This window comes from Hyalella azteca, unplaced genomic scaffold (genome assembly GCF_000764305.2).
Source record: "Hyalella azteca isolate HAZT.00-mixed unplaced genomic scaffold, Hazt_2.0.2 contig17306, whole genome shotgun sequence".
NCBI lineage: Eukaryota > Metazoa > Arthropoda > Malacostraca > Amphipoda > Hyalellidae > Hyalella > Hyalella azteca.
Window position 1 is genome coordinate 82,958 of NW_025947093.1, and position 18,072 is coordinate 101,029.

Consider the following 18,072-nt stretch of genomic DNA (forward strand, 5'->3'; position numbering starts at 1 on the left):
TCATACCACTAAGCTTCATGCTGGTCTCCAAGCTTTAATTCAATGTACGTAAAGTATAATTTGTTCACAAACTCTGTAGTATTAAGATTCTGCTTCATCGCTGTACATTCACTAGAGATGTAACAGAAACTAATAAGACGTTGAGAGTGAGGCACGAAACACCAGGGATGCCAGATAGCTTAAAAAATTAGATCAGTGCTCACTGCAGTGAGTGACAGAGAGCGCATTTTCTCGTCCGTCCGTGACGTCACGGACAGACAGACGGCAATGCCGGACAAAATGCGCTAAAAAGGCCAAGTCCGCGGACAAAAAGGCCTATAATTCGATATTTACGAGTAAATTTATAGGTTCCAGTGCAAAAAAAAATAAATTTCATTTTTCGTAGTTTTAAAATTTAATAAGGGAGTGCGCCACCAAATTTTTTTTCCGGCCAATGCAATAGAAAAAACAAAATAGCGGAATTTGTCCAGCACTTACGCGTTAAGCTCTTGAATGCACCTACGCTAACCCATGCAAGTCCTGAGCAACATTACTGAACATGGTTGGATTGCTAACGCTTGGTTACTGATTGCAGGGGGAACCATTGAAAACGTATGAATAGTATTCGTCCATGACGAATACTATTTTCTCCTAAAACTCTAGTATTAACTTTGCAAGCGAATAAATGTTTGTAGAGATGAAATATATAATGCATATTTATTTATATGGTGCATGACCCGTTAAACGCCATTTATAATACTTATAACTGATAGTAGATAGTATCAACGATACTGTGATGATAATGACCAACACCATCACTGATGACGGAACAGCTAGTGTATCGTCTTATATATCGCTGGTAAAATTAGGCTTATAATGAAGAATTGTAGGAACAATATTAACGAATATTCAATGAAATCATATTTAATTAATAATACTGTGTTACATTATATACATCAAAATTTAATACCTTTTACATACAAAGAATTCACGACATTAGATCAGGTAGGAAAAACGTAGCAGTCTACATTAATTCATTTTAAATCATGAACAAATAAACAACACTTTAAAAATAAGAATGTAAGCTTAATATTTTGTAAATAGCACCAAACATTGTAATAAATAATGTCTTGATGAACGGCAAACATCGTCTATATCTACAGTAAATATTTTATCTTAATTACTGACTAGATAAAACTGCATTAAAGCTGTCACCAATAAATGGAATGTATTCTCATTAAATAAATACTGACTAGACTAAACTGCATCGAAGCAGTCACCTTAATACTAAATATTCTTTAATACTGACCAGATTAAATACAGTGTATCGTCTTATAAGAATACTGACTAGACGATATATTGGCACTAGATCCGTACTTAAACCTACAAAATCGAGGATATACTCTAAAAGGAACATTTTCAGGGAAAATACGTTATAGAAAAAAACCTACAATCTTCAGAGGTCATAACATCGTAATCCCACCCTCCCATCTGACGGTATTAGTAAGAAATACGCTTACAAGTAGGAGTTGGGTAGAAGCCTATCCTCTCAGTGGGAGTAAAGTAGGCCTATCCTCCCTCCCAGTGACAGTAAGTTACAGTAGAAAGCCATCCTCCAGTGGGAGTAAAGTATGCCCATCCTACCTAACAGAATGTTTAATTAGAAGCCCACACTTCACTAGCAGAAAAGTAGGAGCCCTTTTTTGTCGTAGTAAATCAGATGCTAATTCTAACTTCCATATCAGCCGCAAATTAGATTAGATTGAAGATTAGATTAGAAGCTAATTTTCCCCCTGGTCTTGAAATATCCCAGATGCGCTGCGTTGTGCAGCAGGGACACCAGACCCACGTAGTTCTCCACCACCAGCTGCAGGTCTTCGTCGTCCTCGTCAGACGCTGTGCCGGCTGCAACCGGCGGAGAATCGGTCGTAACATGCTGAGTATCGCCGGTAGTCTGCGGACAATGGGCCGAAATCTGCCAGGAATCGGTCGTAATATGCTGAACATCGCCGGTTGTCTGCGGGAAATGGGCCGAAATCTGCCAAGAATCTTCCGCGAATGCGGAACTTTGATCGGAACGGCCGTTTTTAATACATTTTTCAGGGTTGTTTGGCAGGGCGCTGTTCATCAGATCTTTTTGCGTCTTTCGATTTTCATCCACATCCCCACAAAATCTCTCTGCGTCGTTGGGATTTTTATTTAAACTTTTCGCCGATCCATCTGATTTAGCATCGCTATCTGAGGTCGTATTTTTATTAGCCTTGAGTTCTACATTAGAGCCAAACGGCGCCGTTTCAGTGCAGTTTCGTGGCACGTGAGGCAGATTAGAGCTCCTCACATCATTTGTATGGTCGTACAAAGAGCGAAACATGGGCGCCACTTTGAGCTTGCATACAGGAGCGTCCGCTCGGTTGGCCAGCTCATCCAGCGCCACCGATAACTCCCGCGATAAATGCAGGACGTCATACATCGATGTGTCATCACCTGTGCCAAGAGTTCGTTTAATTTATTGGCAGTTATAATAAGGATGAATAACTTTTGTTCTTATTCGAGGTGTCGTGAACGTTTGATACATTCGATAAACTTGTCTGAAACGTGTAACGATGATTCAAAAGTATAATAGTTTCATGAAAAATGTTATCATATCCATTCCGATAACATTAATTATTGCAAACTTTAAAATTTGTAGATTTAGAATAGTTTGAACTGACCTGAGGTGCACCAGAAGAGAGGATGAGACGTCAGTGTAAGGTAGGGCAAATCGTTGCAGAATGGGTTCCATCTCTGACGCCATGTTGGTTCGCCAGCTTGTTTTTCACATTTATTGCGGCCGGTTTTGTGCTTTTCTTGGCCAATACAGACGCAATCGTGTTTTGTACAAACTCTGGGTGCGTCTTTTTGTTCTTCATCATTCTGAAAAATGTCCTTCTTAGTATAGAGATCTCCGCAGCCACAATCTTGTTTTTTGAGATTGTCGTAACTACCAACTCGTTTTTGGCAACTGATATAGTCACCATCCTCTTCTTGGAGCTCGGTGCAGCCACCATCTTGTTTTTGGCAACTGGTACAACCACCATCTTGTTTTTGGCAAGTGGTACAGCCACCATCTTGTTTTTGGCAACTGGTACATCCACCATCTTGTTTTTGGCAACTGGTAGAGCCACCATCTTGTTTTTGATAATCGGTACAGTCACCATCTTGTTTTTGACAATCGGTACACCCACCATCTTGTTTTTGGCAACTGGTACAGCCACCATCTTGTTTTTGGCAACCTTTGTAAATGTCATCATGGCGCAGAGGAGCAACAACTTGACGGCATGTTTTTGTAGTCACATCACGATCAGTTTCACTTTCAGGCGTTACTGAATTACACGAGTGACCAAGTTTATCCGTGATTGGGTGGCTGAAAAGCCGCAGCCCCGGCAAATTACTGGAAACGAAACAGGATATTACTTGAATTTTAAAGCGGATTTTAGGACGTGCAAAATAATTTTATAGTCTTAATATGTGAGCATTCTTTTATTAATCAAATCAATAGGTGCATAAATGATTACTACAAACCGAATAACTAATAAGTGTGTTTCACTAACCGAGGATCGGAGTTTAGTCCAAGAGAAGCGGAAGGCGGACCTGAAAGAAAATTAAACAACATTTAAACGTCATCGGAATAAATTAGTTATTGTTCGTAGAGATTATCCTTACCGGTTCTAGCATGCCCACCCCAAGCTGCTACTGCATTTATGCTCAGAGAAATGAGAGAAAAATATTTCTAAAATCCTTGAATTTTCCCCATGTTTGTGTGGGTTGTTCCGTCCAAAATCTCATTTGCTTCAATTAACGAAATTTTGACCATTTTTGCCCTCATCCTAGATCGAAATTATTAAACTACTATTCTAATACTAAATTATTAGTTTATCAGTAAACAGTTAGTGCATTAGTAAAAAATTCGAGCATTAGTAAACAGTCAGTGGATCATTAAACAATTAGTGCATCATTAAATAATTAGGGCATCATTAAACAATTACTGCATTAGTAAACAATTATTATACAAGTAAAAATTCGTTTCGCCTCTACGCGAACGCGGCAATAAAGAAAATGAAGAGAATCTAACTTCTACAGTCGTTTTTAATTGATGACAGAATTCATAAAAATTGACTCGTGCTTAACAATGAGTTTACAAGATATGCTACCTAACTGTGTCCGGTGTCAAACTGGCGTCTCATTATATTCATTATAATTATAACATGTAAATTCTTATATATTATCATCTGTAATTGAAACGTAATATTCATTAGACGTGATAGAGATTGATAGAAAAGTTCTAGACCTGAGTCAGCGTTTGGACAACATCATGTGATAGATCCCGCTATACAAAATACTTCGAACGCCACATGGGCGTTACGGATTGCAGTGTTTTAAGAGAGATGCGGTCAGGACAATACTATCTAAAATAATTGAGTGTTCTGCCAATCACTCACATTCCGTCCGTAAGAGTTCTGCCAATCACTGACAATTTTTCACGTGTATAAACTACCAATCACAGACGAGGAATCGGCCGATACGTGCACCGAAGCCGCTATGTGCACTTACACCGCAACATGCACTTACACCGCTACGTGCACTTTAGCCGCTATGTGCACTGAAGCCGCTTCGTGTACTTAGCACTTTAACCGCATCTCCGAGAATCGCCATTATGCCCCGTCTGCATCTCATTCAAACTACGATTGCTTCAGTCACCACTGAGCCAGGAAGACGAGAGGTTGCAAGTGTGTCGCTCTAAGAACGTAAGTACAAACATTTGGTGTTATAAAATCCGTGGGACAAATGTGGTACATGATGTGGACAGTAAGCGCTGTGTTCATTTTGTGCAACGTGCGCTACATGGGGTCACGATCCCCGTGAACCAATAGAGGTGCACGATGTGGAGAGTAATTGTAGCTATTATCTGTAGCATCGTGCACCATATGTGACCATGACCAGCGCATGTTATTTGTAAAATTTCTTGTGAGATCCTTCAAGTATTCATTATATATTGTTGATTATTGGACACACTTAGTGTTTGCTATATAATGAATTATGTAATATCCTCATTTCAGGCCCATGGATCCATCTCGATTTTACCGGAAACACGGAGGTTCTGAAAATGCTGAACATGATGCTGATGAAAATGGAGCAGATAGCCCTGATTCTGGAGATTCTGCTGATTCTTCATCCGATACATGCAATGATTTTTCACCAACTTATGCTCTAAATGAATCAGAAAGTAGTTCTGATAACGATTCAAGTAATAATGACGTTTCAGATGATGATGCCAGCTCAGCATGTGATGACAACGCAGGCAATGAATGGAATTCAACCGTAGCTTCAGCGAGATCATTCTCCTTCACAGGAAATGAACAACTATTAGTACAACCTGTACCTTCTGGAGCAGATGGAACTGTTTCACCTATTGATGCCTTCAAATTGTTTGTAACTGACGATGTTATATCGCATATTGTTCAGGAAACAAATAGATATGCAGAGCAAGTTTTTGAAACTCAAAGAGTGACTAGGAAGTCACTTCTATCAGATTGGAAACTGACAAATAATGACGAAATAAGGTTTCTTGGCATCATGATCTCTATGGGCCTTGTCAACATGCCAAGTATGGAATGCTATTGGTCAAAGAAAACACTTTATGCCTATGATTTTGTGAAAAGAAATATTACTAGAAGTCGATTTTTTCTCCTTCTGCGAATGCTGCATTTCAACGATAATGATACTTTTGAACAAAACAGAAGACTGCACAAAATAGAACCAATCCTTGATATGTTGAAGAATAACTTCAAATCAGTGTATTCTCCTGGGGAGAAACTAGTCGTGGATGAGTTGCAGGTTCCATTTAGAGGAAGAATTTTCTTCAGACAGTACATTCCTGGCAAGTCACATGAATACGGCATCAAACTATACAAGCTTTGCACTGTGAATGGGTATACATGGAATTTTGAAGTATACACTGGCAACTTGTCGAATGTGCCTGAGCATAACCATTCGGAGTCAATTGTTTTCAAACTGGCGAAGCCTCTTCTAAAAAATGGAGCAACCATCTATGCTGATAACTACTATTCTTCGGTACCATTAGCCGAGAAATTGCTCCAAGAAAAAACTTACTATTGTGGAACTGTACGCAAGAACAGGAAACTACTACCACAAGATGTTATGTCAGCAAAACTGAAAAGAGGCGAGGTAACAGGAAAGATGAACTCAAAAGGAGTAAAAATATGCCACTGGAAAGATAAGAGAGATGTCTTCACACTATCAACCTGCCCAGATCATGATTTGCAACTTATTACAACTGGTAAAAAAATCGAATGGGTAAGGAGGTGATGAAACCTGCATGCATTACAGATTATAATGCTGCAAAAGTTGGGGTTGACAAATCGGACCAAATGACTTTTTATAATTCAGTTCTCAGAAAAAGCACCAAATGGTACAGAAAACTTGCCATTGAATTGCTGTTAGGAACTTCAATTGTAAATGCTTGGGTTATTTATAACCAATTTTGTCTCTCGCAGCGACGAAGAAAAACGTCAATTCTGAAATTCAAAGAGAGTCTTGCAATGTCACTCATTTGCGGAATCGCTAAAGAGAATCTGAACCCGGGTCCAGGTAGATCAAACATCTCAGGAAAGCGCAAATCTCATGAACTGGTTGAGGCTGATGGGCCTAAAAGCAAGAAGAGGAAGAGATGTCTGTCTTGCTACAGCCAAATTGCCCATGCGGAAGAAACTAAAGTAGCCCGTTCAAAAACTCGCAAGATAAACACTTATTGCGACACTTGCAAGAATAAACCATATCTGTGCGTTTCATGCTTCAATCTGAAGCATTCCATTTCGTCATAAAGCGCCTAAGGACTCAAGTTCAACAAAGAATGATTAATAATGTTTACTCGCTACACGCAAAATATATGCTTAGTATACATTATCGTCATCATTATCCTTTACTTACAACACCTAAAATGTGATCGAGGAGGTTGATATTGAAGTTTAATGAATTATTATAAATTTAAGAGTGTGCACCATATGTGGGTCACGATGCAGGTTGAGACAGACACGCGTGACCCACATATGGGTCATGATGCGGTTAAAGTGTTAGGCCGCTACGAGTACTTAAGCCGCTACGTGCACTTACACCGCAACATGCACTTAAGCGAGTCTGATTGTTCGGCCGCATGTTTGTTGTCAAAACGTTACTGAGGTGACGGAGATCGTAGCATTGATTTGATACTTCGCGTGTCTGCAGAGGTCTGTATTGACTTCTACTTGCACTTAGCGCATGGAGATCGAGGTGGTGGCAGGTAAGCTAGAGTGCTGCGAGTATGTCATGAACACTTTCATATGTTCACCATATATGATAAGTCGCTGTTCACCATTCGTATCTTGAGGAGTTTTATCAACCAGTTCTGCGTTAGTATTGCCAAAAGAATGTGTTTTTCAACGTCTCTGCTCTAGAATATGTTTATTATTATCCATTTTAAGGACATCAGTTTGCTATTTTTATCAATTAACGTTTCTTTACTTGCGACGATATACAATCGAATAATAATAAGGCCAAATTCATTTAACGAGCATGCAATTAAAATTATATGGATTATTTCGTGTCATTTTGTGATGGTTGAGTTATTGAATGTGCATGCACGAAGAGCTATGCGCACCTGTTTGCTGATACATTCGGATACAATTTAATCACATTGTAAGACTGGGTTTACATGTTACTTTACTATACATTTCCGAAGTTGTACTTCTTAATCACAAGCCTCAGCCGACTCATAAGGTAGTAGGTACATTTCTAGTTGCTTTTTCCAAAACGTTCGTCTCTTAGATTTTTGTTGGTTTTAAACTTCGTTGCGACTAGAACCCTCATCAGTCGCATACGTTTTCACGTTCTGTATCTCATTGACATTAGTATCCAGATATTCTAGTTTGTTTACATTGTGTGAATGTGTTTAAGTAACGAAAACATTAAAAAATTTTCATGCCGTTTTTCTTGTTAACCAGTGATAATTAATGTCTTTTAGAAGAAGGATATTCGTCTAAAGTCTATTTTTCGAAACTCCGCGGAAGAAAACCACAAATTATTTAAGAATTCGAAGAAAATATGCTGTGTCCTAATTAATTATATTCATTGCTAATAACGGAATAGTTCAGAATTTATTATAACGTCTTCTTTTCCCTCGGCCCTTTGAATTAGTATATAACACTTATTAATATCAGCACGTTCTTGAACTAAACACCATTCACGGTGGAGAAAAAAATACACATTTATGCACAGAAATGAATGTGTATATACAAAAAAGAAATTATTCAATAAAACCGTACCTTCGCAGTTGCCACTTTCACCGCTGTTGGCTTCACGGCACTCATTCCTGGGAGGTTTCTCTGAAATTAAATCAAAGTTAATTTTTTCATGTGAGTTTATGGAAGGTTCTCAATTTTTTCGTTAACGGCATCAATGTAATTTTTGCTTGCCTGCATACATAAACAGGTGTGTTGAGAAAAAACCAGCATTAGTGAAGGCAAGTTGAGACTTACGGAGGACCGTTATTTTTTTCGGTTATAAACAAAATTGGTTATGAAAAGCGGACATAGTAAGGCCCAGAAGCACATCAGTGTATAGGGTCTAAATAGTATAGCAAGAGGAAGACATAAATATATGGTTATGGGAGCACATGCGAAGGTTATAAGAGACTAACCTTCCTTATGGAAGGACTTTGACATCGATGTGTCGGCGATGTTATGCAGAGTCGCATGTAGCCGCGGCCACAACACGGACCGCAGGATGGACATCACACTGTCCGCCAGTCCGGAAATAACGCTAAAAAGTTAAAATAAACGTAAGTAAGCGGAAATTGAGGTGTACCATAGTGGAAAGGAGGGAGGAAGAGTAAGGTTTAGAAACTAGTGAAACGTACACTGTTAGAAAAATTACCGTTAACGGTATTACCGGCGTTTTAGTGGCCGGTCGGCACGTGAAAAGAAACACCGTGTCGCCGTTTTTATTCTAATTTAACACGAGAAATCCGTAAAACATCTGATAAAAACGGCGAAACAGTTTATTTTCACGGGGCGACCGGCCACTAGAACGCCAGTTGGACCGTTTTTTCACCGTTTTTCTAACAGAGTACGAAACGAGACATAGGTAGAATGAAACAATGGAGGGAGAAGTTGATGGCAGACGAAAGAAGTTGATGGAAATATATAATTAGTGGCAAGGAGAAAAGATGATGTAGGCGGAAGCAAGGAAAATGTAAGAGTAAGAAGGAATAAAATGGAAGATGATGAAACAGAACTTGAATTTAAGAAAAAAGAGGTTATAGTTGATGCTAGTATTTTTATATCCAACATGATGCGCTCCTAAAGAAAATCATTTGGGTTTGATTTCTCGATCATCAACGATTTGCTTTCTTCATATACTTTATGAAATTGTCACATGGCCTAAATGGGGACAACCAGTAAAAGACTCTCACCGTTAGAGTTCAGAATGCGGGTTAACAACTAAATTCTGACAATTATTCGATTTTAAATTCGATTTTTCACCGTTTTTGAAGCATTGTGAATATCATTCAAATTAAGTGTTATACTTCCGTTTATCCACTAAATTTGTAGGTAATTAGTGTTCCTGCACGTATAGAATCACAATTTTTTCACAAATTATCTTATCGCACTTTTTTATCAGGAAATTTCCGCCTGTCACGGACTTTTTTTGTCTCTTTGAAGTAAATTCCTTTTTCCGACCATATTTCCATATAAATTAAAATGTTAAAAATAAAATGTTATCATTCTAAGAAGCGTCCAATATTTTTCTAAGTTCATACAAATCTTTGCCGATCTTTCCGTATCTACCCTAACAAAATTCGGAGACCGCTTAGGCTTCGGCCGAATGGTCATTGGGTCAGAGAATAACTGGATATCAGAATAAATTGCTGTCACATTCTAATCATTTTCATTATCCACGAGCTTGCATCATCAGTCAACACATCATCGGACATCATCAGTCAACACATCATCGGACATCATCAGCCAACACATCATTGGANTATATACATGAATATATCATAATATACATGAATATCATTATATACATGAATATATCATAATATACATGAATATATCATTATATACATGAATATATCATTATATATATCAATATATCATTATATACATGAATATATCATTATATATATCAATATATCATTATATACATGAATATATCATCATATACATGAATATATATATCAATATATCATTATATATATCATTGTACTCACGGGGCGAGGGAGCGGGGCGGGTAGACCAGCTCCCCCACGACAGCCCGTGACAGCCCCACCAGCGGGTACCTGGGGGGGGGAGGGGCGGGGTAACATGGGGGGTGTTAAATCAAGGAGCTAATGAGGCGATTTAATGAGATTTATATGCTATCAAAGCTTGTTAAACTACTTAAAATTGCCAAAATACGAAAAATTGTAAACCACATATGGTTGGTAAAACTACTTAAAATTGCTAAGCTACTTGAAACTACTAAACTACTGAATTACTACTACTAAATTACTAAACTATTACAATTGCTAAAACACGTAAAATTGTTGAACAAATTTGGACTAATTTGTTCAACAATTTTGAACTAATTAATTGTTGAACTAATTTGGATTGTTAAACTATCTACTTAAAAATACGCGAGATTGCTAAACTACTTAAGATTGCTTAACTACTCAACACCTTTCCTAAGCTACTTAAGATTGCTAAACTACTTAACACGTTTCCCAATCTACTTAAGATTGTTAACTAGGTACATGACAGGAGTTAACTATTAAGCAAGAAAGCTATCAAATGCTCAAGACGCTTAATTAGTTCAGCTAATGAGCTTCACAAATAAGAAGAAGCAACGACGCTCATTAGTTAATAATCAGAATATATAAACAGTACCGCTAATGAGACATAAGTCACCACTCAGCACACACTGCACTTAACTCGCATGCGTCTCAATAGAAATTATTAGTTCAACTATTAATTTCCGTTTAATTAGTACTTATTTCAGTTGAAATTAGAAATTATTAGTTCATTGGGAGCCGGCGACTTTAGTGCAGTGGAGCACTGCATGCAGTGACCTGGAGCACTGCATGCACAGACCTGGAGCACTGCATGCACTGACCTGGAGCACTGCATGCACTGACCTGGAGCACTGCATGCACTGACCTGGAGCACTGCATGCACTGACCTGGAGCACTGCATGCACTGACCTGGAGCACTGCATGCACTGACCTGGAGCACTGCATGCACTGACCTGGAGCACTGCATGCACTGACCTGGAGCACTGCATGCACTGACCTGGAGCACTGCATGCACTGACCTGGAGCACTGCATGCACTGACCTGGAGCACTGCATGCACTGACCTGGAGCACTGCATGCACTGACCTGGAGCACTGCATGCACTGACCTGGAGCACTGCATGCACTGACCTGGAGCACTGCATGCACTGACCTGGAGCACTGCATGCACTGACCTGGAGCACTGCATGCACTGACCTGGAGCACTGCATGCACTGACCTGGAGCACTGCATGCACTGACCTGGAGCACTGCATGCACTGACCTGGAGCACTGCATGCACTGACCTGGAGCACTGCATGCACTGACCTGGAGCACTGCATGCACTGACCTGGAGCACTGCATGCACTGACCTGGAGCACTGCATGCACTGACCTGGAGCACTGCATGCACTGACCTGGAGCACTGCATGCACTGACCTGGAGCACTGCATGCACTGACCTGGAGCACTGCATGCACTGACCTGGAGCACTGCATGCACTGACCTGGAGCACTGCATGCACTGACCTGGAGCACTGCATGCACTGACCTGGAGCACTGCATGCACTGACCTGGAGCACTGCATGCACTGACCTGGAGCACTGCATGCACTGACCTGGAGCACTGCATGCACTGACCTGGAGCAGTGGAGCACTGCATGCACTCACCTGGAGCAGTGCAGTGGAGTGAGGGCAATGAAGTCATATTTGACGACCAGGAGGCTGGAGTCGTGGAGCAGCACCAGCCGCTCCTGCTCCATGCCCCAGTGGCTCACTCTGCCCCAGTCAAAAAAGTTGTTGATATTATTTATTTAAAATAAATAATGATAATAATAATTATTATCATTATTATTAATTAATAATTATAATTATTTATATTAATTAATTATTAATATAAAATTTAAAAAATTAATATAAAATAATTAATTAATTATTACAATTATTATCAATATTTATTCAAATAAATAAATAATAATCCCGGTAACTTTATCAGCTCCAAAATATTATTGGATTTATATAGAGAAAATTCTACGTCTTTTGATCCAATATTTTATTATATCACTCACTGCCTCATAATATCACTCACTGCCTCATAATATCACTCACTGCCTCATAATATCACTCACTGCCTCATAATATCACTCACTGCCTCATAATATCACTCACTGCGTCAGGAGCCACACGCCTCTCATGTCGCCGTCCAGTGAAGGGTCGGTCAGAGCGCGACACTGCATGACCGCTCGCGACAACGCGCCGGCGCGCACTGAGAAGAACTGAAAACCGATAAGGGTTATATATAACGGTCACTAAGTTAAACGGGGTACAGCAAAATTAAGCGGTAGTGTTGAAAAGTGTATATAAAAGAAAATCAGGTATTAAATATGTATAAATTAAATTGATGCATTTTTTGCTCTTGTGTGGGTCATCCTGACACAGTTTTGGCCCGTAATAAAGGGCGTAATTGTACAAATGAACCATCAATTTTTCTGTGTGTAGCGAATCAACGTGGCACCCCACCTGCAGCTCGGGGGGCGGGGGGAGGGAGGCGTCGCTATGGCGACGGGGGCCACCGATGGGAGGCTGCTTGTAGAACGAGCGACTCAGTCCTGACACAGAAGGTGGGTCAAGATATGACTCAGTCCTGACATAAAAGGTGGGTCAAGATATGACTCAGTCCTGACAAAAGGTGGGTCAAGATATGACTCAGTCCTGACAAAAGGTGGGTCAAAGATATGACTCAGTCCTGACACAAAAGGTGGGTCAAGATATGACTCAGTCCTGACACAAAAGGTGGGTCAAGATATGACTCAGTCCTGACACAAATGGTGCATTATTATTATTATTATAAACAATAGACTTGAATCTCATTCAAATTTTTTATTGTGATAATCAAAGACTTTTTAGGTTCAATTTAAAATTAACTTTGAGGCTATCACAAAAAAATTTCGCATCTATATAAAAATTTCATTTTAAAGCCATATAAAAAACATTATTTGCAGGCATTCATTATTATTATTTATTATTATTATTTACATTCACACAGTAGGACGTACATACAACAAACAATCAAGTCGAATCCCATGAAAATTTTTCATTGTGATAAAGTATTTCTGGGTTCAATTTGAAATCAATTTAACAAATAAAAATATATTTTAAAAAATTAACTCTGGGTCTATCAAAGATTTTTTTCTTCAATAAAAATTTAATTTTAAAGCCTTGAATTTAATTTTTAAATTTGAGCCTTTATTTAATTTTTAATTTTAAACTAATTTTAATTTTTTTTCATTTTTAATTTTTTATATTTAATTTTAAATTAAAAAAAAGTCACATTTTAACCCACCTTCTCTTGCGTAGAATCCAAGCCCACATTCTTCAGGAGTGGGCGGTGTGCAGGGCGGCCCAAGCCCACTCAGTGGGTCGCTGAAGGCGGGCCTGAGGACGGGGTGGGGGGACAGAGTGGGCAGGAGAGAGGGCGGCGGTGGGCGGTGGGGCAACCCCTCAGGTGGGCTGCATGAGTGGTGGTTCATTATTATGAGTGATTTTGAGTGGGGTGAATTGGGGAGAGTGGGCTACAGATATGGGCCTTAATGTTAAGTGGGTATGGCCCATGATGATTCATGGTGAGTGGGCTACAGAGAGAAGCAATAAGTAATGAGTGGGCTACAGAGAGAAGCAATAAGTAATGAGTGGGCTACAGAGAGAAGCAATAAATAATGAGTGGGCTACAAAGAAAAGTGATTAACGGTGAGTGGGTTACAAAAATATACCATATTGTTAAGTGGGCTATGGCATATGATGATTCATGATGAGTGGGCTACAAAAGAAAGGTAAATAGGGAGCCAAGCGAGCTACAGAGTGAAGAATTCTTAACAGGTGAGCCAAACAGTTGGAACTTCAATTTTACAAACTAAAATTCTGTATTTCCCTAGAATTTTGCCTGCAATGCTTATTTTTCAATATAATTTCAATCAAAATACTTAAAATGTGCAACAGTGAATGGTATAGAATATAGTTTTTCACCTTACTTAAAACTATATTTTAGATCATATATCATTTTTCCATTACTTAAAATCCTTGCATTTTTACATTTAGGCTCATCATATACCGTATGCCGAAAGCCTAATCTTTGGTCATGTTTTTGTGTAATTCTGTTTAATGAGTTGAATGATGCAACCTTTTAAAGCTATCATTAAATTTCATAGCATTTTATGTTTGAAGTCTACATCAAGCCATCAATAATAATACTCCCAGTCCTTACATGATAAGGAATAGTCCAAGGTCAAAGAATTGCATACTATACTGAGATGTAATGAACTGATTTCAGAAAATATTGTCAGAAAAATAGATAACAAAGTTTGTGTCAGCAAATGAAGCATGACATGACACTAGCAAATTATTAAATGACCTTACTGAAAGATCTGAAAAATATTCAGCATAAATGAAACACCAATATGCATTATATTAACATGTATCAAAACTTCAAACAATAAATGTAACACAACAATGTATTATGTTAACATGTATCAGAACTACAAACAATAAATGTAACATTTTCATGTATTATCACAGATATCTTAGCTTCAAATAATAAATTCAACACAACAATCTATTATGTTAACATGCATCTAAACTACAAACTATCTCCTGAATAAACATTGTTACCAAGTATTGTTAAGGCAGGGGCTGGCGGTGTGGGAGGGGCTGGCAGTGCGGGAGGGGCTGGCAGAGGCAGGGTTTAGCTCCAGAGTTGCATTGCCAAACTTGAGCGTGGGAACATCATCCAGGAAATCACATGTTGATGCCATCACTGCTGGTGGACTGTGGGCCTTGCTCTGGAAAACTAGAAATGTTAACCCATAGAAATTCCTGCTGAGAAAAAGAATTTCCAGGCATCTCATGGGAGGACATAGTGAAGACTTTACCTAACAGAAAAAAATACCTATTGAAGGCATGAGTGTCTGCTCATCCACATTTCATAATGTAGACCATGACCATCTTTGACAAAAAAGCTACATTCAAGTTGAAAATTGCTTCTAATTATTGATATCATCAACATACAAATAAAAATTTGTATCATTTTTAATGGATGGATTTTAAAAATTAAATTAATGGTATGCCTGAAATTAGTTTGAACCTCACTGCAATGTGACATCTTATAAAAACTCTATGTTAACAATAAAACACATACCGTATTCAAGAGGACTCATCACTAGTGGAGCGTATGGTTACTTACTACTAAAGTTATTCCCAAAACAGTTGCAAGATTGGAAAAGTGACAAAAATCAAAGTAATTAATTTGGCTGATCAATTCTAAAGTCACATGCTTTAGAGGAATTTATAATCTTGTGAATTTATGACTTTTGAGACAGAGTTAAGAAAAACCATTCATTCAGTTTCTAGCTCAGTTTCATCAATAATAGGAACTATTCTAGTATTATTTACCTAGCATTAGCAGCCTATAACGGAAACTAGATTATCTAGCAGGGCCAAAAATGGTTTCCTAATTCATAACTCTAAGTCAGATAAACTAATTCTAAGTGTGGCTCAGAAAGTATATCTTTTCCACACCTATTCCTACAGTCCTACTTAGGAGTCAAGACTCTAGGACTAGGATCCACTCCCCATCCCTCAGACTCCTGCCCAGGCTGTCCTCAGTGTCCTGAGTCCTCATTTCCTGTTTATATTGGTCTTCAAACTCCAGCCTCCAGAGGGCAAGGCAAAGCTTGAATCTATGAAAGGCTAGAGGCCAGGGTGCAGAAAGTGGATGAATATCTAAAGATCTTTACAACACACCAGTGCCTATTTTCAGTGGCAAAATTAATGTCTTCAGAAGATCTTATCCAACACATTCTGATGAAAATTATTGCATTTTAGATATTTGCAATTCTTTGGTGATGCGGCTAACTGTAGAACAGGAAGTACGGTACACCAGTGACCAGTCAAGTGGCTGCATTTTTTTTTTAATTTCTGGTTTCTAGTTGCTAGGATGAGACTGCAGAGCACAATCCACAATTTGGTAACTTTTATTGCTATGCAAATAATGCAATTGCCTACATTCTGCTGCAATACCAGCTTACCTGGGCTGGGCCCTGGGAGGCTAGGGAGTGTGGAATTTATGATAGGTTATATATTCTCACATTTATATAAGAAAATAGATCGAAAAGCCTACCAAAAGCCTCACACTTAGTTTATATTCCTTTCCATTGGTAAGAATGCTAGAGTGCATAACGGCCTATGAAGTCAAGTGCTCAAACCCATAGCGCCGGATGTCCACAGCCACAAAATAAGCTTGCCAAATGTAAACATGGCCATACTGCATCTGGCCAAACCTCCTCTGGCCTAACCTATACAAGCTGCAACCTTTCTCACCCAAAACAAACATGAACGGACCTAATCTAACCTCATTGGCTGCAAGAAGTTAGAAAGGCGGTCCAAGTGTGCGGGTAGAGCAAGTCATTGGCTGCAAGAAGGTTGTGAGCCGGGACAGCGTGAATAGGTAAAGGCCCGTTTCCACTATGCTGGGGAGTGGGGACTGACAGACTGGGGTGTTGAAGATACATCATTATTATACACCACTATGCAGAGGGTGGATGCAGCGTCGCCAATATATGGATTTTTAAGCCCAAAGCGTCGCCGGCCATTTTAAAGATGCGTCGCCGGGTAATTTTTAATGAAAAGCCATTTACGCTGAGTAATGACGAACTATTACTGCATCGTAATCCATCCAACGTACCGGAAACCTTACTTTTTTCTAAATAGTTGGCCTAAGACTGAGAAATATATTAAATGCAAGAATTTCAATCTAAATGTGTCGGCAAGATCTTCTGAAGGCAAAAATTTGGCTACTGAAGCGTTGCCAAAGATCTTGCAATATTCATCCACTCTCTGCACAGTGGATTATACAGTCATACACTCATCAAAATAAGTTTTGTAAGAATTATAAAGAACATTATGTTTCAATTTTGCAACATATCTTGAAGTTGAAGACTGCTGGCAAAACAGCAACACATCTTTGGAGTTTGGACTGGCCGACTGGGTACTGTTGGCAACATTTTTGGTCCACAAATGCATAAATTGGTGTTGCATTCACCAAAGTTAAAACTCTGCACCCTTGACCCTGGGCTAGAGCTTTTTTTTATAATTCAGGCCTACACTTCAGTGACAGGCCACAAATTGCCACATCAGGCCTACACTTCAGCGCCGTCTGCGACTCTGCGCCGACATCACTATGTTATGTTAAATGTTAATTAAACGTTACACTATCTAAATTCTAAATTAGAAGCTAACATTTGTTTTGAAGGTCTTTTAATGCCTGACAGAGGTCCAACGGTTAATTGTAACCAAGTTATAGAATTCAGAGTGAAATACACTAACCTTTAAGGCTTGAGCTAAATACACGAAGAAGACCAACGGGGGCCAAAGACCAACGCCAGCTCCAGCAACGGCACACCCATCAGCTGTGAAGTCGGAAACACAGTCCGTCCGCGCTTCAGGAAAAAGTGAAGAGTACAGATATGGATCTGATGACCGTTGCCAGGCATGGATGAACTAGGCATGGTTGAACACCATGGGTGCTGGGTATAACTGAATATGAATTTTTGTGTCATTCATTACACATGCTCATACCTGTACTTTGCAACAAATTTCTTAACTGAAATATTGGAATTTATGCTCTATTATTATATATATCAATACATATAAATATATTCTTATCAATATTATTATTTATGCTTTTTGATCTCATGATCATAC

General features: G+C 39.0%; 1 protein-coding gene across 1 annotated transcript; it reads right to left on the reverse strand.

Moving 5' to 3' along the window:
- Positions 1 to 1,061: 1,061 nt before the first annotated feature.
- Positions 1,062 to 17,720, reverse strand: LOC108681103. The gene is made up of 13 exons (XM_047885209.1): positions 17,695 to 17,720; positions 14,983 to 15,160; positions 13,661 to 13,827; positions 12,838 to 12,926; positions 12,487 to 12,593; positions 11,989 to 12,096; positions 10,286 to 10,354; positions 8,711 to 8,832; positions 8,337 to 8,396; positions 3,570 to 3,609; positions 3,084 to 3,409; positions 2,691 to 3,023; positions 1,062 to 2,463 (listed from the first exon to the last, which is right to left on the reverse strand). The coding sequence occupies exons 2-13, from the start codon at positions 15,123 to 15,125 to the stop codon at positions 1,754 to 1,756; spliced, it is 2,274 nt and encodes a 757-aa protein (XP_047741165.1). The 5' UTR covers positions 15,126 to 15,160; positions 17,695 to 17,720; the 3' UTR covers positions 1,062 to 1,753.
- Between the last annotated feature and the right edge of the window lie 352 nt (positions 17,721 to 18,072).